General features: G+C 41.2%; 1 protein-coding gene across 1 annotated transcript in view; it reads left to right on the forward strand.

The window, feature by feature from the left end:
- The window catches only part of SNTB1 (syntrophin beta 1), a 103,434-nt gene that overhangs the window by 41,137 nt on the left and 38,423 nt on the right, over nt 1-23,874 (forward strand). The window contains exon 2 of the mRNA XM_072329752.1: nt 9,451-9,667. Within this exon, the coding sequence (XP_072185853.1) occupies nt 9,451-9,667 (217 nt within the window). The remainder of the gene's footprint in view (nt 1-9,450; nt 9,668-23,874) is intronic.

Here is a 23,874-nt window from a genome sequence, read left to right on the forward strand (position 1 = left end):
GTAAGAGCCAGCAGTGTGTTCTTACTGCCAAGAAGGTCAATGGTATCCTGGGGTGCATTAAAAAGAGTGTGGCCAGCAGGTCAAGGTTCAGTCTTCTCACTCTGCCCTGGTGAGGCTACATCTGGAGTACTGTATCCAGTTCTGGGCTTTAGTAAGGGAGGTAGACAATCTCTGGAGGTCTCTTCCGACCCCTACAAATCTGTGGTTCTGTGATTTTATTTGTGATCTGATGCCTTTCAGTGGATATTCCAGACACTGAAGATACCAGTTCTTACACAAATGATTGTCCTGAATTTGCTCAGTTTTTGAAACTCTTAGTGTTGTCCACCGGAGAATGAAAAAGATAATATTTGAAATTTTGAAAGCGCTTCCAGCCCTGTTCTACACAATAAAACTGGGGGATCTTTGAAGCATTTCAAGTTATCCCCAAAGAGAAAAGATTGTAGGCAGTGTGGCTCCAGTTTTCACTTGCACTGTGATTCCTTTGGGATGATTAAAAATGAAAAGTCACAGAGGGATGGAAATTAAGTTGAGTGCTGAGAACTCTGACATTGACTTACTGCATGACTTTGAGGAAGGCATTTTAACTTGCCTCTGTGAGCATAAGCATCTGTAAAACAGGTATAATCATACACAGCATAATAATTTCCCTTGGTGAGTGCCATTTTCAGTCTATCTTGTACTACTTAATGATTTGTGTGACTGCTGGAATAACAGCATTCTCTAAAACTCTAATGCCCTTATGTATTTTTTCACATAACCACTAGTGGTTGAAATATTTGTTCTGACACTTGAGATTACTCATGTAAACAGGAAAAATTACAGCATACTGGTGATGCCAGACACCTTGAATTCCATCTGAGCATGTGGGAGATTGGAAAAGGATCTATAAATACTAACAGTGAGGGAAAGGAGCATGCATGAGCAGCACATGAGAAATTCTAAGTTTACTTATTCCTGAGGTTTAGATAATAGTTTAAAATACTGGTTTGCATATGTTAGCATTAGATGCAAGGCAGCTCTTAAGAATCTGAGTGCTGCTATGGTTGACTGGAAAAATATATGCTTGGTTCCATTTCCCTGCTTTACGTGAAGACATGTTTTTATGCTGCACTTTGGGCAGAGTTGCAAGGAGTATCACAGAATCACAGAAGTAGGGGTTGGAAGGGACCTCTAGAGATCATTGAGTCCAACCCCCCTGCCAAAGCAGGCTCCGTACAACACGTTGCACATGTAGGCGTCCAGGCGGGTCTTGAATATCTTCAGAGAAGGAGACTCCACCACCTCCCTGGGCAGCCTGTTCCAGTGCTCCGTCACCCTCACTGTAAAGAAGTTCTTGTGCACATTCGTGCGGAACTTCCTATGCTGAAGTTTCAGCCCATTTCCCCTAGTCCTGTCCCCACGCACTACTGAAAACAGACCAGCCTCAAGTATGTATGACTACCCAGTCCTAATATCACATCACTGTAACCTCAGTTTTTGTTTTGAGCTGGGGAAGCATTCTGCCTTGGAGACAACCAAAAGCTCCAGTTTGATTTTTAGGAAGTGATGTACATGTTCTACAGTGATTTTTTTTCTCAAAATGTGACTGCTAATTTCTACGTTCTGCTCCCAAATTGCATGTTTCAGATGCTTTCCCTCTCCATTATAAAAGATTTGCATAGCTTAATTGGAGAGATCAAAATGTCACATAGCGTAGCAAATGAGCTGTGTCACATTTTACATAAAAATGTAGTACATTATTTAGGTACTGCTTGCAGGTTTCGACAGTGGTCTTTTTTAATTTGCCACTGATTAGGTAAGGGACACTTGTGCAGTGCAGCTGCTCCTTGTTCTCTTCTGAGTACTGTTGCTTCTGAGTATAAGCTCTTCAAGGCAGCAACAGCATTTCTTTCTAGATCAAATTGTAGGCATCTTGTTTATCACCAAACATTGAACTTCTGGGGATTAGTGAATATTTACCAGCTAAGATTTGCTTTTCAGATCATGCAGAGGTGGATATGTCTGCATTTATTTTTGGGAATTAACATAATATTATTGGAAGCCGATGGACCCTTGCCACTAGAATTCATGCATTCATTTTTTATGACATTTCTTAAACCAGAACCAAATAGATCCAGTTTATTGAAACAGGAACTGTGAAACTTAAGAGAAATATAATCTATCGATGGATTGGGAGAGAAACCTGAACACATTCAGCGTATTACACACGTCCAGAGGAAGTCGTGACGGAAACCATTGAGCAAGATCAACTGTAGGCTCTATCTTTTTTATTAATTTGTCATTTTGAAGTATTCTGTACTAAATTATTGACAGCCCATGACTTCTTTTGATCACTCTGCCGACTCAGATGCTAGCAATGTGTTTCATTTAGAGATGTGAATCAGGGCAGTGGTCCAGCCTTTGGTTTCATTGTGATTCACTGTGACAGAATTTTGTGTTTGTTTAGTTTCCATTGAGTTGCTTTGAACAGAAATATGAAAATTTCTCCTTGGCACTGAAACTGTATTTTTGCTCCGTTGAGTGTCTGTACTATTAGATGAAAGTTGGATTTTATTAATGGAACAGAGTCATTTAACTTGCAACCAGTTCAGTGGCTGGATCAACCCACACGATAGCCTGCACAAAATGAAAGAGAAGAAAAATGGCTCATTGAAGACTCTTCTTTCAGTGTGACACAGAAGCATGTGAAGGCCTGGGAACGTAATCTCCAGCTCCACCATTGCAAAGAAAAAGAGCAGTCCCTGGTTCTGGTGGGAAGGAGAAGGCATACCAAGCTTCTTGACTTCTATGACAGCTTTGGTAGCAAAATATGAGCTTTTGGTGATCTGCTGTGAATACTGTAGTGCTGCTGTTTGCAAACTGGTTCCTGTGCCCTGTTCAGGTCATGAAAACCGTGAGGTTTTACAGACTGTTCCTTTGCAAACATGAGAGCAGTCTGTTTTCTCACCTTACCATGTACCTTGGCAGAACCTTGTCACACCATTTACTTTTATTTTTTCTCTGTGATAGTGTAAATAGATAGGAAATGCATATTCTGCTTATCATTTAGTGCTGCTACTTTTCACAGGAAGTTAAGGATAGCGCTGGATTTTCTACTTATAACAACAGAGGCTTAACCTTGTCACATCTGTGTAAAGAGCAATTAGATGGGGGCCTGGACACATTGGCCTGCTGTTTGGACCAAGTGTCTCCTTGCATCATTGACAGTGCTCTCTTAACTGCAGAGCTGCAGACTGCAAAGTGATTCAAACAGGAAATGACTTCATTTTGGGGATGGAAGGGTGTGATGAAGCTTACTGCTGCCTGCTTAAAACAACTTCAATCATTTTCAACCATCCCATTTGAAGCCCACTGGAAGCTTGAAATTGAAGGTCACTTACCAGCAGCTTTTTGGCACCAATTGCTAATGCCTTTCCTTCTGGTGAATTTTGTCTAAAGATGTGTCTGTCCTTCTTCCGAGTCCTGAGTCAAAACTACCTCTTTAAGGAGTGAAGCAACATCTGCCAAATCCAACTGAATTGATTTTAAACCAGCAGAAAGTGGTACGTTCAACTTTGTCTCACTGAAGGGTGAGAAATGGCTGAAATGAAAAGTGGATTTGTATTCTCACAAGGTGTTTATTGTAATTAATTTCAGCATCTCCCTGAAGATCTAATCTCTTGGGGGAAAGCCAGTGGTGCTGCTGGATGTTACTGGTCTGAATGTGATAACAGTTTTCTGTAGGAAACTGAGTGGCAGCACTCACAAAAAGTACTCTTGACTGTTTTTTGAGTTTATGACCATATTAAAGGTTTTGAAAGGGTCGTGTGATGTATCCTCATAGATATGGATCTCATCCATAAACTCTTTTCTTCAAATATTTGGACCTTACTATTGATGATGCCAACAGAAGCTGAACAGGTTTTCCTCTCATTTTTCCATGTGTCTTCACTGTAATGAGTGCAGTTTGAGTGAGTTTCAGAGGAAGCCAATAAGTAAGTTTGGAATTCATGGTACTAAATTGATTTTAATACAGTAGTTCTTTATCTCTGTGAATCTCAATTCAGTTGACAGGAGTGTGAAGTGGTTACATTTAGACTGGCATAATTTGGTCACAGCTTGTGAATTTTTGGCAAATCTTTTTCTTTCATTTATAACCAGCTCTGAAACCATTTGCGGTATAGTGTATTGTTCATTACCAAGCCTATTAAACCACAAGTCCCATGTTTTAACATTTAACATAAGCAAAATGGCACAACTGTGCTGAAGGATTGACTTGCCCACCCAACCTACCCTTCCAAAGCCCACACAGCTGCAGTGGTTTCTTCTAGGTTTGCTATCGCCTATTTTTTCTTCTTCTTTTTACAGTGTCACTTTAGTGGCTGTTGGTCTCTCTGACTTGTGCACTTGTCCTGGTGCACTCACTTAAGCACTGGAGAGTCAAACAGCCCCTTCATACTGAATAAATTCATAGAAGTAATTGATCTGATCACATTCAATACCGCGGGCTTGAGTAACTTCTTAACTGATTCCTGAATGCAATCTTGATACTTCTGTAGTATGGTGAAGGACTTGCCCAACTCCTCTTCTCTGTGTCCACTTTCAGAGCAGATGAATTTGGATTTATGGGAGATTTAGAAAACCTATGTGCTCTGGTTATAGGTATCAGTAATGTGAAAATAGCTTTATGTGCTCTGGATATCAGTAATGTGGAAATAGCTTTAAGAGGCTTCTGTGTGATATTTTCTAGTTAATGTTGGTAGCTGTCTCTGATTGCTTACTTAGGAGAGAATGAATGCATTAAGAGAAGACAATGCTTTTCCCCTGCTAAGAAGACATCCTGGTTCATCTTTACTTGAGAAGCTTCAGGCATGTTGTTCCCCTTACTTTCATATTGTAAATGTACGCTTCTTGTGCTCATTCCTGTAGTAATGAAAGTGCTTTGCTCTGCAGTGCTGGCTTCTCTTCAGCAGTCTTTATTTTCCCTCCTGGGAAACAGTTTCAGTATGTCAGAAAAGTCTCAGTTCCTCAGAACCGTTTGGCCAAGAACCTGACCAAATCTGTGTGTAGTATTTCTCTCATTAAAAGCCTGCTTCTTTCTCTCAAGAAGAAAAGAAAAAAGAAAGTCATCTGTGAAGAGTAACAAAGGATTAATTGTGGAGACTGGGGACTTGGCAGAACTGCATATAAATGAAGTGCTTTTTTGGAAGCTGCATTGCCTGTCTCACAGATGAAAAAATAAATGTGAAGTATTCAATGTGTATCAGTGGATTAATTCATTCAACTGCCACTTCCGCTTCTCTTCTCGTTATGGGGAGGGGAGCTCCGGAGATTGGAATTCTAATTGCTTGACCGCAGTTTCTAATTTGTGGTGTACCAAAAGGGCATGGATCATTAATTAGTACTGGATATAAGGATCTCTGAGGTTGAGGTACGGCATCAAATGGATGAATTTAGAGAACTCTTTACTGAAATTGCAGTCTATCAGTAAACTGAGTTGCAATAATGAAAGCATTCAATTTTTTTCTCAGTCTCTGCAAGTTTCTGCCTTTGCAGGATGTGTTTTGATGGTCTTAAGGAATGTAATGTTTTTATATATTCAATAATTGTGTTCATCTTATAAATATATCCATGCATATCCTTTAGGCATGTGTACACATGTACAATCAAAGTCATGCATAACTTGGAGTTACTGTTCAATTGCATGCCTTATTTCATTTTATTTAATGTTTTGAGTTTTCATTCTCTTAGGTAGCATCACTGGCAGTTTTAAGAAGTATGAGAACTATAGTGTTCTCTATAGCTGCTCGCTGTTTCAGTCAGTACCTGGATTAATGCTGCTATACCCAGAGGGAAATCTGGTGCTTGAGTGTAATGGTCTGAAAACTGAACATTATCAACGTTATTACTTTAAAGTCTAATAGTCTGTATTATATTTTTAATAGTTTAAAAACCTGATGGTGTGACACCAGTTGCACATTAACACTGCTGCATTCAAGATTCTCAGATAGTGCAGTGAGGAACAGGAATATACCAGTACGTACTGTTATCAACTTGTTTTCTACTGGCTGGATTAGGAACTGGTTAATGGATAGTCTGCAGAATGTAGACCTATGGAATCACCATAAATTTCCAGGTGTATCAGGATTTCTGGTGCAGTGGTATAAACACAGTGTTCTGCAGGATTTGTGTCCAGAGTTTAGAGGTAAATAGGAAATATTTGCTGATAAAATGTGTGAATCATCTCAACAATGTTTTAGCTAAAGTCATAAACTGGACCTTAGTTGTGGGCATGTAATTATGGGCATTGACAGGATCAAATGGAAAACAATAGCTCTGAAATTTAAGTAATAAAAAAACAAAACAATTCTAATTGGTTTAAGCTCTGCCACCTGTTCTGTCTCTACATTCCATTTGTACATTTACCTATATCTGTGTGGGGGCTTTTAAAAAATGAAACACATTTGAAAATGCAGGAGCCTTAAATCCTGTTCAGTAAATCTACAGAATTCAGCAACGAATCTGTGCTTTTATTTGGTGGGTATTAGGAATTAAGTAGCAGAAATACACCAGAATCACTTTTTTTTAGACAGAAAACATACATTCACTTAATTTTATTGGTTCTCCTGTAGAATTTTGTTGAGGTACTAAGTTGTCTTTGTAAGGATTTATGAGTGCATGCAGCAGTTCTGAGTAGATGGAGTGTTCTAGAATATCTGAGTTAGGCCTGTAGGTTAAGAGTTAGTGAGCAGGTGGTTTATGTAGGTGCATGTACAGGTTCTCTCGTGTGCATCAGGTTTTATGTAGCAGGTGTACGCGTCTTTGCGGGATTTAGGATGGTATATAAGGAGTGTGACACAGCAATAAATTGAGAGGAGGCATCATTGCATCCATGTTTATGTCTCTCTCCCCTGGACGGTCGAGGTCCCAGGATAAGTTGGGCTAATTGGCGGTTACGTCAGTATTTCATATCAAGATGGTGTTCAACAATGTGTTTTGCCCATATATTAGTGGATCTGTAGTCATGTAAGTCTCTTGGACTGAGTGTCCATCTCTTGTTGAAAGTCAGCAGAAGCAAGATGTCAAGGAGCTCAGAACTCAGCAGGAGCCTTCATAACACTCTTTTCCTCCAGGCTGTCTTCCTGGCTTTTGCTGTATTTGGGACTTGGTTTGTGGAAAGAGGATTAAACTTTGCTCTCTCTCTCTCCTCCTGCTCACACTTCCTCTTATACAGGAGTTCCTGAAATAGTGCAGCTGCCTGCCACGAATTCACCGCTGTACCACTGGAAACTCAGTTTCTTGGCACATGAGAGCAATGACTCTTTTCTGTTCCTGCATCTTGGGAATTAAATTCACATTCTGTGTTCCTGCTTATAGCTTAGGATTAGAGCCAGATTTTTCACTTCAGCTTCCTTCCTTCCCTTGCCCCTCTCTCCTTTCCTTAATTAAAAGATGCTCAGGTCTAATGCATAGAACTGCAGCTGAAAGAGGATGAGAATAGCACATAGGAAATAGTTACACTGTCGTGACCCAAACCTTTATTTAGCAGCTTATTTGTTGGCATGTCTCTGTAGATGAGTTCAAAAGCATATCGGATTACTTTTTTCAAGTGGTTAGTTGATAATTCCCTAATTCTAAAGGAAACAAAGTTATGTTAGCAAAAGAACATTCTTAGAACTTTAGCTTTCCTCCTTTCCAAAAAGTCACATTAATTCAGAGGAAGCAAGAAGAGATTCACCGGATCCAAATGTGTTCAGTCTCTCAGATTCCCAGAGTACACCCCAAATGAGATGCCAAATCTGTACGGCACAGAGAAAAACTACCTATTATCAACGCCTTTGAAAAGGAGGTTGTTTATAGAATTCTCAGTGGTGAGCACTTATCTTGGGACTTAGATGGCCATTCTTGCTCTCCATTCTGAGTATTTCCATTGCTTTCATTTCAAGCATCAAACAGTTCTGTCTGCTTTTCTCCTTCATCACAATGCCCTTTTGTAATTTTCCCATCTTTCTGTTATTAAATCATTCTCGGCCTCTTCTACCAAGCTGACACAGTGACCTGTGTTATTTCCTTGAAATCCTCTTGTGGCATTTTAATAATGTCACCAAATAAGTTTGCATTACTCCTGCCCTTCCAGCTCATCCCGTCACTGTTGAGTGGCATCACTGAGTGACAGGAGCCAGTTAGGCTGCCATGTCTGTGCTGGTGGGACATGTTCATTTACACAAGGTGCTTGAAGGTGAGGTCCCTCCTTGGAGGACCTCCATTCTGTTTGTGGAGAAGGGCAGCTCCCCACTGAGAATGAATTTCTGCATACAGTACAAGTAAGATTGTTTGAGATTACTGTATTCACTATATATATATATATTTGCTACCGTATATGTTGAAAGAGGCTGAGAAAAGATCTAATCTGGCACCATGATTATCACAAAAAGCTTGAACTCAATTTTATTTCCCAAGAGAAGGCTAATAGGTGAATTGATTTTTGTTTACTCCAGACATGTACATACAAGTAAATCAGCTGAAACTGCTTCCCAGCAAGCAGAAGTAGCTCTTGAGATCAGTGACAGGATGCTGACAGGCATAAACCAGGAGTGAGATGTGAGTTCCCAGCACTGGGATATCACTGGAGCATTTTAGATAAGTGAATAATAGATACACTATTCCTTCATTGAACGTTCTTCTTAGAAACTTTCCTGTAGCTCATCCAGCTCACCACTTCTGTACCTAAAAATTGCTCCATGGGAGTTCAGAGCCTGCTGAGCAGAGGTCAGATGGTACTCCTGGCCTTATGCTCCGTGGATTCTAATGTTCTTTTTTGTCCTATTCTGTTCTTTTCCCCTGTTTTGCTCATTGTCATGTGCTGAGATAGAAAGGCTGCAACCAAATCTCAGCCTTTTGTATTTGCACAGCTTTTCAGTGCTGTGATGCTGGGCATACGAAGGCTGCTCCAAAAGTAATGCCTCCTCTTTTATTATGTTGGCCCACAAAGTCAGAGACAGATGTTGGTGATACGGCAGTAAAGGTGGAAGCTTTGCACCGATATTCCATTACATGTTCTTGTCATGTGACAAATGGCAGCAGAGGGTCAGTCTGATCAATTGGCTTCTAACATGGAAGTGTGTATGAAGCAAAGGTGTGGAACTGAATTCCGCTATGTGGAAAAAGTGGCATGCGTTGACACTTGCTGAACATTTATGGAGTCCAGACGGTGAATGTAGCACAGTAACGTGGTGTGCGGTGCATTTCAGCAGTGGCAGCAGCAATGTGGAAAACAGGCCATGTTCAGGATAGCTGCATGTGGCTGTCACACCATGAAATAGAAAGTGTTACATCATGAAACAGAGTGGCCTGCGTGCAAATATTAAGCAGTGCTGAGAGTTGGTGCCAGTTCAAAGAATTCCCAGTGAATGGAATGACTGAACATCCATTCATTCTCCTTTTTTTCTCTTCTTCTTTTTTAAATAGTGAAATACATGAGAGAAGCAACACCCTATGTGAAGAAGGGCTCGCCAGTTTCAGAGATTGGATGGGAGACACCTCCTCCAGAATCTCCCCGCCTGGGATGTGTGTCTGCTGACCCACCTTCACAGCTTTCGCTCTCCATCCACAGGGACAAGAAGACAATACCGCTCAAGATGTGCTATGTGACACGCAACATGACAGTGTCAGACCCTGAAAACAGGTGAGCAGGGGTTTTATTGTAGAATCATAGAATCATTTGAATTGGAAAGGGCTCTTAAGGGCCAACTCATCCAATTCCCCTGCAGTGAGTAGGGACAACTACAGCAAGATCAGGTTGCTCAGAGCCCCATCCAGCCTGACCTTGCATGTCTCCAGGAATAGGGCATGCATCACCCAGGTTTTGACTGGGACTGGGGCTTTGCATTGAATAGCTGTTGGCCTCTCCATCTGTGGGACTGGGGTGCAAGAGCTGGTGATGGGCTCTTGCCCTTGCAGTGAGGAGCGAGTGGGCACTGATTTGAGAACAGAAAGTCCTTGTGACTGAGCTGAGTGGTGCTGGGTTGAGTGCACAGCTCTGTATAAGTAAATGCATGTCAGCTTTTGAGTTGCACTAGAAAAACTCTTGAGAACAGTAATTCAGTGTTTTTGTTAGAAATAGAATCACAGGTTTTTGTTCTTGTCCTGATGAATGTCTGCATATTCTGAGCTGGTTTAGTCTAATCCCAGTAAATTACATTTTCTTTTTGGTGGTTTTTTTATTTTTGTTTTTTGTTTTAAGGAATATTATTTTAAGAATGGGCTGTTTTATCCATTCAGTTCTGGGTATTCAAGTCAAGAATAGGAGAAAAGTTCCACTTACAGGACATTAATGTGGAATTTCTGTGACTTCTTGGTTTTTTCATAATGTTAAAAATAGGATGAGCTTACTAACCCTTATTTATAACATATGTGGAACAGCTGCACACTGTGATAGAAAAGGGACCAGTCAAATCTATAATACTGACTGATTCTTCCATTCACATAATGGCCTTTTTGTTTTTCTCGTGTGCTTGCTTATCAAGAAGCAGCGTAGAATGCTTTCAGTTCTCAGCAGTTATGTATAGGGCTGAGCAAAAAGTACATTTTCATTTGCAAACAGTAATGAGAAGAGGGGAGAGCAGAATGGGGTTCTCCTATATCCTCTTCTGCAGTTCAGAAACTTTATTAGTATCCATGTAATTTTATTTATCTCTCTATATATATGTTTTTGTTTTTGTTGGACCTTCTTAAGGGTTTTGCTTTTCCCTTTGCAAAAACCTCCAGGTTTCTTATTTAGTGTAGCTTTGCTTTGCTGCTGCTCTTCATCTCGCCAGCTGGTTACTGCTACAAAAGTACAGTGACAAAACAGCAATTACTTCTACCAGTCCTTCTCAATTTTGTATCAAGATGACTGTTGATAAGAGCAGCTTTATTCACATAAATCTGTACAGTTTAAGATGTCAGGGTCTGACAGCTGTATTGCTAGTCTGGGAGTTCGTAGTTATCTGTGCAATGAATGTGTTGTAAAAAAGCAGGCAGGTCTTGTCATTTGAATCAGAACAATATCGTGAAGCTTTACACATGTTGACGTGATACTTTCAGCATCTTTCTCTTCTTTGTCTGTATTGTAATCCTCAACTTCTATTACTCTTGGTCCTCAGCCTCATGTAAAAGACAGGAGGACTGATTCAGAGAGGCAAACTCTCGCTGCTGATGGTACTTCTATGATGGTGCTAACTTCTTTGGAGTGTGCTACAAGTGTACATTATTAGGTGTAACCAGGAAGTAATGCGTGGGAGAGTCACACTGCTTACTGTCACAGTTTTCACTTTGTGCTGTTCTCATTTCCTGTGGAAAGAGTGACTTCTGATTTTTACAGTATTCCGACACAATGGGCAGTGCAAGTTGGATTTTTCCATCTAAGCACACGGTACTTCAGAATCATGCTAGCTGCAGTGCAGTAGTAGCGTCTCACACACTTGTGTCTTCGCACATTTCAGTTTTTAAACAACTCTAAATACCAGCACTGGTATTTCTCAGTGGAAATGCTATTATAATGCAATGAGCCTTTCCCACTGAAATCTATCCCAAGATAGTAATCCGATCCCACAAGAATAACTGGATCTTTGTTCACAGCAGGGACCAAACCGTGTCCTTACATGCTTATGACACTTCTGTTTTGTAAACGAGTGACCTGACACATATAGATCTTATAACTGATGGTGTCACTTTGCGGTACAACTTTAGAAGAGCAGCACTGGCATGCTGCCGAAGCATATGCTGACCATAAAAGGTCTCCTTTGGACTACATCTGAACTTATTTTCAGGGACTGCTAAGACCAAGTGTGGATATAGTAAGCATGAGGTGTCCATTGCAGATGTTTCTCCAGCACTGGTCACAGCAGTGTGGTGAGAGAAGGCTTAGCTGGTTTGACTTTCAACACGAGACAGTACCTATTTTGAAGGATCTAGGAGAAAATTCCTGTTTGTTGACACTGAGTCACCTTCATTTCTTAGAAAGTTGGGCTGAAAAGTGGGTTTAGCAGGCATGGAGGCAGTTAAACTTCTGACTTTCCCAGTAGAGCTGGTGGCCTTGCATTGGATTTCTGCTTCTCCTTTTCAGTCAGACTCAGTTGAGAAATTAATTATTTTTTATCTACCCTCTAATAGTTTGGTGAGCTTGTTGTTTCAGCACAGAAGTGAGATTTGGTGCCTTTGGAGCCAGCGGTTCTTGGAAGTCTACTTTGCCCAACCTGCCTGCAAGTTCAGCCTTCAGTGAGATAAGGGATTGTTTTCCCTGTTAGCTGATTAAAACAGCTGTAATACATCAAGGAGAAAATCCCATGTAATACAAACCAGCACCAAGCCTGCGTGTGTAGGAAATTTTGGACAGTACAAACGTGGCAACAGTAGAAAAGATGCAGAGCATTTTATTTACATATATATCAGTCTCATCTAGACACAGGAGACATTGTTATATTTTAGTCTGGAATAAATAAGGTTAACACAATTACCACTTATGTCTGTTGTTTGTCTGTGTTGTCACTAGTGAGTGTCCTTAGTGGAGGCGCTGATGGTTAATGTCAGGACACACAGGGAAGCGTCCCCCCCATTGAGGGGGCATGTGGGAATGGTCACAGCTATTAATACCAATAAGCAGTAAATCCTACTGCGGTACAGAAAGCTTTTCATCAACTTCTGGTGATAATTGTAAGGAATAATAGGGGTGACAGTAAGTAATAGGAAGGTGAGATAAATTGGGATCCAGTTACTGTAAATGCAGATGGAGACTTAAGCTGCTTCATTGCTTTGATTAAAATAGGGTGGGTTTTTTTGCATTAAGAAGTATTGATTCACTAAACTGTTTGCAAGATTTACTGCAAAAATAGTGCTCTTCAAATTGGTTCCTTTTGTACACATTCTTTAAAAAAAAAAAATAAATGTTCTCAACATTGTTTAATAACTTGTTAGTAGTTGTCGTGGGTTAGCCTAAAATCTACCTGCACCCATGACAGGGGGCAGTCGGCCCGCAGGCCGCTGGCCCAGAAGGAAAAGAAAAACAGGGAAAAGGAAATAAATACAGCGGCAGCGATCTAAGGAGGCACACTTATTTACTAAATACTATATCGGAATACAGAATAACACAATATAATACAATATAATTGGAATTAAAGCTAATGAATCGAGTAAAATAAGAGAGAGTGAGTCCTGAAACCGAGAGGCCTACTGTAACTCTAGGCGAAACGACTGGAACGCTCCCACACGGCTCTCCCCCTGGCTGGCAGGATCCAAGAGAGCGAGTCCAGCACTGAAGTGAGATTATATAGTCCTGGTCATATGACTGACTGTGGTGCTCCCTGGGACATGTAGTCTTCTTTCTGTGAGCAGCAGATTCGTCAAAATTATCTATGCTTAACATGATGTTATGATGTGGAATACTGATAGCAAAATTACAACATTGCAAAACCATGACAGTAGTGAACAGCGACAGAGTTGGTAAGACTGAAAATGACCCCATCTGGAGTGCTGAGTCCAGTTCTGGAGCCCCAAACACAAGAAGGACATGGAGCTGTTGGAGCCCAGAGGTGGGCCACAGAGATGATCAGAGGGCTGGAGCACTTCCCTTGTGAGAATAGCCTTTCAGAGATAGGGATCTTCAACCTGAAGAAGAGAAGGCTCTGAGGATACTTTATAGTGGCCTTCCAGTACCTGAAGGGGACCTACAGGAAAGACGGGAAGGAACTTTTAATAAGGGCAGGTAGCAATAGAACAAAGGGAAATGGCTTTAAACTGAAAGAGGGTAGATTTAGACTAGATATTAGGAAGAAATTCTTTACTGTAAGGATGGTGAGACCCTGGAACAGGTTGACCAGGGAGGCTGTGGATGCCCCCTCCCTGGAGGCATTCAAGGCCAGGCTGGATGGGGTTGTGTGCAGCCTGGTCTAGAGGGAGGTGTCCCTGCCTATAAGCAGGGAGTTGGAACTCAGTGACCTTAAAGGTTCCTTCCAACCCAAACCATTCTGTGTGAATTATAACTCGTGTGACACTCATGAAGAAGTTATGTAAACAAGAACAGAAATATCCCTGCGTGTGATTCTGAAGTGAAATGTCAAAATATTAACTGTAAAACAAAACTGGTGAATTTGGATGTATTTACTTCTATTGCGGTAAGGAATGAAAACAAAAGGTGAAACTTTCTTAAAAATAAAAGCTTAATTTCAACCAGATTTAATACATTTTCAAAACCAGTCTTAGGACCAAAAGAACTTGAGTGGATTCCAAACATGATCAAAAGAATGCGAAAATGAAATAAAAATAGAAGCATCTTTAAGTCAGGGAGCTGTGGCACTGTTCTAGAACAGGACTGTCTAAAAAAGGAATTTACTGAGTGTTTTCCTAGTGCATTTTTAGCTGTGAGGCTGAATGATCATTTATATGTGTGGTGTCTGGAATACAAGTAAGAATTCCATGCCTGTTCAGTACAGCTCTGTGAAAGGTGAGTGTGTATGGTTTGGGACCCATCATGTTTCCAGAACGCCCAGTCTTGCTGTTGATGTAAAACACAACTCTTACACTTTGGAAGGCTCACAGGAAAGAATTACAAGACCTTGAGCTTTTTGGTTCCTGCAGCTCTTCAAGATCCTGCCTGTGTAATTTAAGTGCAGCCACACAGGAGGGACACAGGTGTTGGCCAGTGCAAAATAGCCTTGACATGTGGTGGCTCGTGTCTCACCCCAGAGACAGCTTCCTGAGTAGAAACCATGGCCACGCTGTGATGTTGCCAGGCATGTGCAGTCACTGGTATGCAAAGTGAAGACTGCCTTCTTCTTGAGGAGCAGTGTGATTTAGGCATGAAACATTGCAGCAAGTGGCTTTTTTCCTGCTCGTGAGGGAGGGGATGCCCCAAGTCACATAGCTGCTGTATGAGTGGTGGAGAGTAGTGCTGCAGGGAGGAGCGACCACACATACAGATTGAGTTATGGCTGCTCTTGTGGAGTGTAATTCCCATTTGTCTTGCTTTGCTTTCTGTCTCTTCCTCTCTTAAGGAGGTACTTTGATAGCACTGTGCTCAGTGAGGGGCAGCTGATGCTACATAAGAGTGTGCTGGTTGTTTACAGAAGCACAGGTGGGTGCTGAGCAATGGACCTAGGGCTGAAGAAGCATTGTACCATTTTTACATACTTAGCAGGATTGGCCTTGAGTTAGGAAATTTTAGTCCTTTTCCTATTACAGAATCACACTGAATCACAGAATCATAGGGGTTGGAAGGGACCTCCAGAGATCATCGAGTCCATCCCCCCTGCCAAAGTAGGTTCTCTACACCAGGTTATCGCTGTTACTTTGTGTTTTAGATAAGTAAAATAAAGCAAAAAGAATCATAGAATCACTGAGGTTGGAAAAGAGATCTAAGATTACCTAGCCCAGCTCTCCGTGTACCACAGATATTGCCCGCCAAACCATGTCCTTCATTACCACATCTCCACATTTCCTGAACATCTCCAGGGACTGTGACTCTACCACATCCCTGAGCAGCCTGTTCCAATGCCTCATTACTCTTTGTGAGAAATTTCTACTGATATCCAACCTGAACCTTGGCTAAGGCCACTGCCTCTTGTCCTATTGCTGCTACCTGGAAGAAGAGACTGATTTCACCTTGCCACAACCTCCTTTCAGGCAGTTGTAAGCAGCAATAAGGTGATCACTGAGCCTCCTCATCTCCAGACTGGAGATGAGTTCCCTCAGTCACACCTCATGAGACATTTGCACCAGACCCTTCACAGCTTCACTGCCCTAAATGATGGCTTATATTTCTAGAGGGCAGAACAAAAGTACAGTTACTACAATGGGTATTTTACCAGTTAAATAACTTCCCCCCCACACTGCACAGAATGTAGGCGTAGCTGCTTGTACTGTTAACTGAGCTGCTCTCTGGCTTTAGACAAAATCTCTGTGAAATGGAAAGAACACTCAATTTGCGGATTTCTTGTGTGTTCTTTGAGATCCTTGGATGAAAGGCATGTAACACTTAATTATTGTTATTGGTACCCGTGTGGTTTGCTGTTGAATATCAGTAAAGTCATTGAAGAAGTCATTGAGCCTGTGAGAGCCCAAGTCCTGATTTATATCAGGAATTTTTGTTACTGTTTGTTTTTTTGTGTTTTCTTGGTGGGCCGTGTCTATTTTATGTTTAGATTATTGTTAAGCTAGGGAAGAAATCAACAATGCAACATTAAAGTAAAAGAACTTGAAAGGATCTAATTCAAAGCCAAAGGAGAATAAAAACAGCGATAATCAGGGTGAAACTGTGTCCAAGTGTCCCGTCATGCTTAAACCACACTTAACCTGGGCTGTCACCATGAGGTATTACAGAAAGATGATCTGCCACTGTGAAGCCCTTTGCATCCTTGCTCACAGAGGGTAGTGGATTCGGGATCAAGCCATAGCTGGGTTTTTGCCCTAACCTCTCAGAATTTTTATTCTTGTGGATCCAAACCCTCTGTTCATGTAAAGCTGGATGTGTCTTCCTGCGTTCTTGTTTCTTTATAATACCATAACTGCTAATCTTCTTTCCAGATCTGCTCTTTACTGGAAGGGACCAATGAGAAGGAGGTACTTCAGATGTACGTAGTGCCTTCTCTAGGTAGTTGCGGTCAATGCATTCAGGGCTAAGGATGGCAGATGAGAGACCCATATGAGTGTAGTTCTACTCCTCTCACAGAATTTTGGGTCAAATGTTGAGAGTTAACAGCTGGTTCAGGCTGGGCTGTCCTGCACTTCTGTATCATTGTCATTTTCAGTTCTTTGTGCTTTTTCTGCAATATTTTGGAATCTGCAAGCATCTGTCCTGCTTAGGGACAGTTTTCTAACTCTGTAGAAGCAATGACAGCTCTATACAAAAAAGGTAATTTTTTTTTTTTTCTTTCATTATTACAGTTATTTTCCATCATTTGTGAAACCCTCTACCAGCCAAACAGGTCACTGGTTTTGCTCTAGCTCATATGAGCTTATACCTCAGTTTCTCCTTAGCCTTCCTGTTAGACCTCTGAGATCAGGCACCTCTCTTAGGCCCGTTCCTTCTGTAGAGCTGTGTGTTTCAGTCTCTTTTGAGTCCAATCACCAACTGATTTTACTGACAAGAAAAAAAACACAAAAAAACAAACCAAGACCTGCAGATCAGTCTCAAGGAGTTTCGTCTGCACAAACAAAATAGCAGTTCAGCTTGAACTGTGGATCTCCATTTACTTTTATTTACTGCAATTTGGGATTGCATTCCCTACAAAGACTGTCTAATTTTGATTCTGTTAAGTCATATTAAAGTAGTTGAATAGCTTTCTAATGTCCTGGAGACCTGCAGTAGTCTCTGGGCTGTAGCTTGAGAACTAAATTACTGGAGGTGCATGCCAGGACTTAGTCACACAATGAGTTTTTCTATGAGATATTCAGGATTGAAGTGTAGAAATCAATAGTTATAATATGCAGGTAATGACCTTCACTCTTTACAGCTCCTGGTAGGGTCAGATTAGTAATCTCTCATTTTCTTGATAAATACGTCATGTTTTTTTTCCCCTGACATAATGACGAGTGGCTTCCTCCCCCCCCACCTTCTCTGTTGGACAGTCGAGATCCTTGTGTCATTCTCATCTCCAGCACAAAGAGAACGGGCAAAGAACTCCTGCACGTGTTACTGCAAAATAATGTGCACATAATCAACGCAGAGTGTTTTTGTGAAAGGGACTGAATGTGACCTGACAGAGAGAAATAAAAGTGTGTCATGGGGAGTAGGTGGCAAGGAAGGATGTGGGTGATATGGAGGTGGCAGTGACTGAGACTGACAGAACAACACTTCCAGATAGATCTTTGATTAATAGACTTTCAATCAAAGGCCTTCTTTTCTGTGAGGAAAAAAAACACAAACAACACACACAAACAAAACCCACCTTAAATAAGAATTTAATGGGTTAACAAAATAACTCGGTGGATTTTGTGTTATGTTTTTGGTGGCATTGGTGACAAGAGAGAACCAGTTAAGAAAAGGTGATGGAGAAAGGAGCTAACTAGTGAAGGGAACCAAGAGCAAAAACTGCAATAAATTTTCCTTGTAGAATGTTAGTGAAAAGAGAAAAATCGAATCACAAGTGAAATATGCCACAAATTAAAAGACAAGGAAAAGCTGTGTGAGTGTTGCAGGGGAGGACAGAGGAAGGCAAACAAGTTAATTGTGTTTTGTGTGCATCTGTATGTAAGGTATGTAAGTGCTGACATCCATGCCGCCCCTAAATAAAGTTGGAGAGCAATTCTACCAAACAAAGGCAGGGGCTTGCCAAATAAAGGAAGTCAATATGTTTCAATTTCCTGTGATGCTCCTTGTCCCCACAGTCTTTGTGTTACTGATTGCAGCCAGCTATCAATTTTAAAACCCCTTTTCTTATCAGTTTTAAAGCCCCTTTTCTGTCAGGCTGTGACCTTACACTCTGTGCTGGACCTTCCCAGTGGATCTCTGAATTTGGTTTCAGTCTTGCATTTCCAGTCTTGCCTGACATGCTGATAATTAAACAGCAGGATTTTTAGCATCTATATTCAAGGCTACTCTTTCCTACAAGTTCTGTAGTCATTTACTTCACAGCAACTTGCAAATTATGGCCGCTGTGGGCTGCTATCTTTGGTGCCCCAGCTCAACATCAGTAGGTATTGAGGCTGGGCTGTAGCATGTAAGCTGTATGCACAGACATAGCTATTTAAATAGCCAACTGTCAGTTCCTGCTTTAACGCACATTTCCACTAATTGAAAATCCTTTTTCCCCAAGGTAGGAATCAGAGTTACACTGGAGTTGTTCTTTCATCTCATTGCTTACACGGAGATTTTTCATTGATCTCTGAGTCTATTAAAAGGGAAGATGAGCTCCCTGTCTGTGTTGCCAGCAGTGACAGCGCCAGGAGGTGACATGTGCCTGTCGTCACCAAAGAGGCCAGCGGCATCTCTGCAGTGCTGCTGCCCAGGTGTTTCTTCTTCCTTCGCTTTCAGAGGCCAATAATTGATCCAGGGAGGATTTGTGGTTTTGTCGTAGTGGCTGCTAACTTGTTTCACTTGGCAACTAAATGGTGATGCCTGAGATTTTTCAATCATCTAAGCCAAAATGTGGCACTTGAAGCAGTGAAACATTTAGGCACATACTGCTCGATGGAGCTGCACCTGCTGCCTGTCTCTGCCAGCAAGACCTTGTCTTGTGACAGTTCATCAGCAAGGCAGAGATCTGACAGCAGCCTTACTGATTCACCTCCTTTTCACAGCAGTTTTACATCCCTGCTTGTAGATCGTGTCCACATCTTTCCCCTGCGTCCTGCTACAGCTTTGTCCTTTCTCAGCAGACATCTAATTCTTCTCTAAGTCTATGATATCTTGTACAGCTGAGTGAAACTGTCTGCCTTTGTCTCTGAGCTGTCTTATCTGAAGGGTCATTTACTGCTATTACCAGCCACACTCAATTGCTTTTTACTTTGTCCAGGTTCAGCTCAGGAGCAGCATGTTTTGGGGTTGGTTGAGGCTTTACTAGAGGTACATTTTTTCCAACTGAAACAGTCATTTTCCTAGCATTAATAGTTTCCCTTTTACTGTCAGAGAATTGCTTCAGTGTAAGACCACAGCAAACTCAGCATCTTCTGGTCTTACATGTCCAACTTCTTAGTTCCATGTTCTGTTGCCCTTCTATTTTTATGTTTCAACAATAACTGAAGTTTTCTTACCTATATGTATCAAATATATTATGTATTTTAAATGCTGCCCAAGACTGTTCCTTATCACTCAGTGCAGGCCAGGCAAGCCAAAAGGTTGGACACCCATGTTAGGCAGCATTATTTTGAGGTTAAATCCTATTCTTACTAGTACTATTGTAATGAAAATATGAAGGAAAAACACAAGAAAGAAAAAAACAAAAACAAAGGTCTTTTGTGCAGTATGGGGGAAGAAATCTGCTCTGTAACATCCACCAACTTTTTTAAGTATTGAATTGCTTTCATCGTCACAATGGGTAGAAAAGGCATTGCATGACATGCTCTGCAGGTCTCCCAGTGTTGACACATGGTGATGTCAGCAAGTCCACTGCAGAACAAAATCCTTCCCTTACTTGCATGCTGTGCAACTCCACTGATAGCCCTTTTATTAAAACCCAATTCACAACAAATGGAAATGAAATCAACTGCAACAGCTCATTAGTGATATATACACCCTCTGCGTGGACATCAACCCGGTCCAGCTCCCAAGAAACAAGGAGCTACATCTACAGTGACTGCTGTAAGTGGAAAGTCAGCAAGTAACTTAACACAGCAAGCACCGTTGTGACAGCCAGGGGACCTGGAGACTTTCACATAGAAAATTTCTACTTCTTTGCCAAATAGTGTTTGCTTTGTAAAATTGCTTTCACCTTCGTTTAAGCGCATCAAACAAACATGCTTCTTGTATGCCGGGGAATTCATTGCTCTGCCTACTGTCTCTGCAAAATATTTTCCTGGGCGGCTCAGCTCGATATTTCCATTGCTTGATTTTAACAGACTTTATTCCTGGTTCATCTCCTGGTGCTGCATGAGGAATTAAACAAAAACCTTAAAGGTTTGGGTTTGATTTTATAAAAAACTGTAGCTGTGTAAATGGTATCTTTGATTGTGTTCACTAGATCCTGCCAACACTGGAAGACTTCCTCTATTTCTACACTAACATTCTACAGTCAACAAAATTATTTACCGCCGTTTCCTGTGTAGACAATGAAAGGGGAATGGCATGAGCAGTTTGGCCCTCAGTCCCTTTTTAAGTTTGCAAAGTCCATGGCAGAGTGTTTTGTTCCTGGCTATATTGGTGCAATATCAAAGTAGCGTGATGGACTTGAATAACTCTGGCTCCAGCTTATCATTAACTTCAAGGGATTTACTCCTCACTTTAATCAGTCACTGAATATATAGTCTGACCCAGGAAAAGGCACAGAGTGTAACGCAGTGCCTGATTTGGTCTGGAGCCAATGGTGGGGGGAGAAGTGCTTTCAAGAGATTTGATAAAAAGTATTTCTGAGATAATGAACGCTCCTACACAGAAGCCTTATCAAAAGTGGAATGAATATGGTCTATCAAACATTTGCTTTCAACTTCTGATCCTCTGGAAGCAGTGAGGGAAAGAGGCTGGGCTTCTTAGCAAGGTTACAGCATTGGAGGCACTGGGTTTTATGTCACCTCCATGTTCCGTGGGTGGAAAATGGGATGCTGGAAATACTCTTCTGTTCAGAGAAATTCTTTGAGAAGGAGAGAGAAAATTACTCTTTTATTACGAGGTTTGCTGAGAAAATGTGATATCATTCATATGCATTGCCAAGCTGGAGAGGTGCCGCGCATCTTGGCAGCCATCTAGAGCTAACATATAATTCCTTTGGGTTGGTATGGGCTTTATCAGAAATGGCTCCATATGCAGTATTTACATAACTACGGTGGAGTGTGAGAATAAACACAGCTGTGGCATTGCCCTAAATATTTCAGTTCCGTAGGGAATTAAGGGAACTTTATCACTGAACTGCAGATAAACATAAGTCAGTAAGCAGTGGTCAGTTTAGCAAAGGAACAAATCTAAGCTACAATGGCCAGTCTGCTTGGAAGCATTTAAGTACTTTAGTGTTGGAGTTTACTAAGGTCATTGGGGTGGTTTGGTTTGTTGTTTTCTTTTTTTGCTTTTCAAAAAATATGGAAATAACATCAATCAGCTGCTTAACAAAAAGCATCATCCAAATGGACTGGCGAAACAAAGCTAGACTAAAGGGCAGGTTGATAGGGATGTAGTTCTTTCAGCATAGGAACCCACAGCTTACCAGGAGGATTATAGGAGAATTTCTGCCAGGATCTCCACACCACGTGGCCGCAGAGGTGGCAGTTCTGGATCTCTGAGGGGAAATCTGTAAGGTCGGCTTCTTAAAGATAGTTTAGTGCGCTGATCCCATAGCAAATAGTCAGTAGCAATGCTCAGGCAGTTAAGGGTTTAGACTTTAATCCTCACTGTAGGAATAAAAACGATCCCCTGCCTAGCAGCTTGCACAGGAATGACACTTGCTGACGTACTCCTTAGGCTGGACCAGTGCAGTGGATGACAAGATTCAATCTCATTGCTGTCAGTGAAGCATTTACTCCTGTTTTGAATTCAGTTTTGATAAGTGTAGCGTGTTTTGTCCAATCTTGTTGTCACTCAGGTGATGGAATGAGGCAGTCTGTCTGCAGTTGTTATTGAGTCAGCATCCAGCTTTGATTGCTGGCAGGCTATCCCCAGAATAGCCCCATTAGAAGTCACTGAGATTAAGTATTCTTGCAAGCATGATGTGTGTGCATACATGTACTAGAATTTATACACTGATATCACAGTACAGTGCATATGTATTAGAATACATTAAGAGATCTCAAACTGAAATAGCACACCCTAGTTTTGAATCAATAGAAAGACTGTTAGGAGCTGTCTAAACACTCATTATTTTAGGAGACAAAACTGTTGCAGGAATAGATAACAGCCACCATCAAGGGGAATACAGTTGGATGAAAGCTCAAGTCAAAAACTACCTGTTTGTATCCAGTTGCTTAGAGTTGAAGTGCACTCCAAGCTGTTGGGAAGCACGTTGCAGTTGGAACCTCTTTCGGCTCTAGATAATACACTTTTAAACCAGAGGTTGCCACAGCTCTAACTTAAAAGAAATGGCAGGAGTTTGCTATTTCTTTACAACTGCAAAAGCAGCAAATTCTTCTGTGTCTTTACAGTTCTTGTTCAGCACTTTGTTTACAAAGTGAGATGCGGTGACATTGGAGATGGGAGTTCTCTTACAGAAACCACAAGCTTTGTGAAGAGCGTTGTCTGACACTGTGCAGTAACATTTTTCAAGGCTGCTAAAACACTGTTATGCTGTCCAGCTATTTTTTCTCTTTAAAAGAAGTGTTGAAATGAGAGGCAGAGTGCAGAAAATACTGAATGCTATTCCTGGCTTGTTCCCTGCCTCATCTGGATGCTTTTCTGGGTGCTTTTCCCCCTGGGTGAAATAGGGACACTCTCACTGAACTCACTTGTGAAATGCTTTGTGATCTTGTGCCAAAAAGTGCTCTGTAAGTAGTAAGCAGCATTTTGCTGAGAGCCACAGTGTGCTCTGAAAATCCAGGTCTGTGTAGTTTGTTACCATTGTGTAGATGTAGAGATTCAAAGTCAAGCTCATGTGGCACTGGGAGAGCGATGTTTCTGATAAGAAGGCAAAGCAGTGTGGTGGCTGTGTGTGTCATTACTAACAGTCATCACAGTAAGCATTTATCTGCAAACGGAATTTTCTTATTTTCCAGATCTGCATCATATAATAAGGAATTTTCCTTTCAATATCTGAAGTTGGACCCTCAGTGCATTCTGGAGCAGCTCCATAAGAGCTGTTATATTCAGAAAGTGCTGAGTTCCAATGACTTTACTGAGGAGGGTGCACTATTATGTTGGCTCAGCAGTTTCTGGAAAATAATCCCAATTTTTAAACTATATAAGCAGTCACTTAGAAGCCTGAACAGTTCAGTTGCTTTGTTTGGAAAGTCATGACCTTTTCTATCTTTAGAACAGTGTCTGCTTGGAGACCTCCCCTTCCCAAAATGGACAAAAAAGAGACGAGCAGCCTTCATCCTCTCAGCCCCAGAGAGCTACACAGATTGAGTTGCCTTCTGTTCTGGGTTCTGCTTGGTTTTAATCAATTAATTAAAAGCTCTTAATTGTTAGTCAAGCTCTGAATTGCAGGATTTTGTAATTACATAACAAATATTTGTACTGAAATAGTCTTGAACTTCAACTGGAATAAATTCCGCTGAACTAATTACTTTTCTAATAGAGGAGGAATCGTGTGTCCCAGAGAGCAGGCAGAAATGCACAAGACA

This window comes from Excalfactoria chinensis, chromosome 2, assembly GCF_039878825.1.
Source record: "Excalfactoria chinensis isolate bCotChi1 chromosome 2, bCotChi1.hap2, whole genome shotgun sequence".
In the NCBI taxonomy this organism is placed as follows: Eukaryota; Metazoa; Chordata; class Aves; order Galliformes; family Phasianidae; genus Excalfactoria; species Excalfactoria chinensis.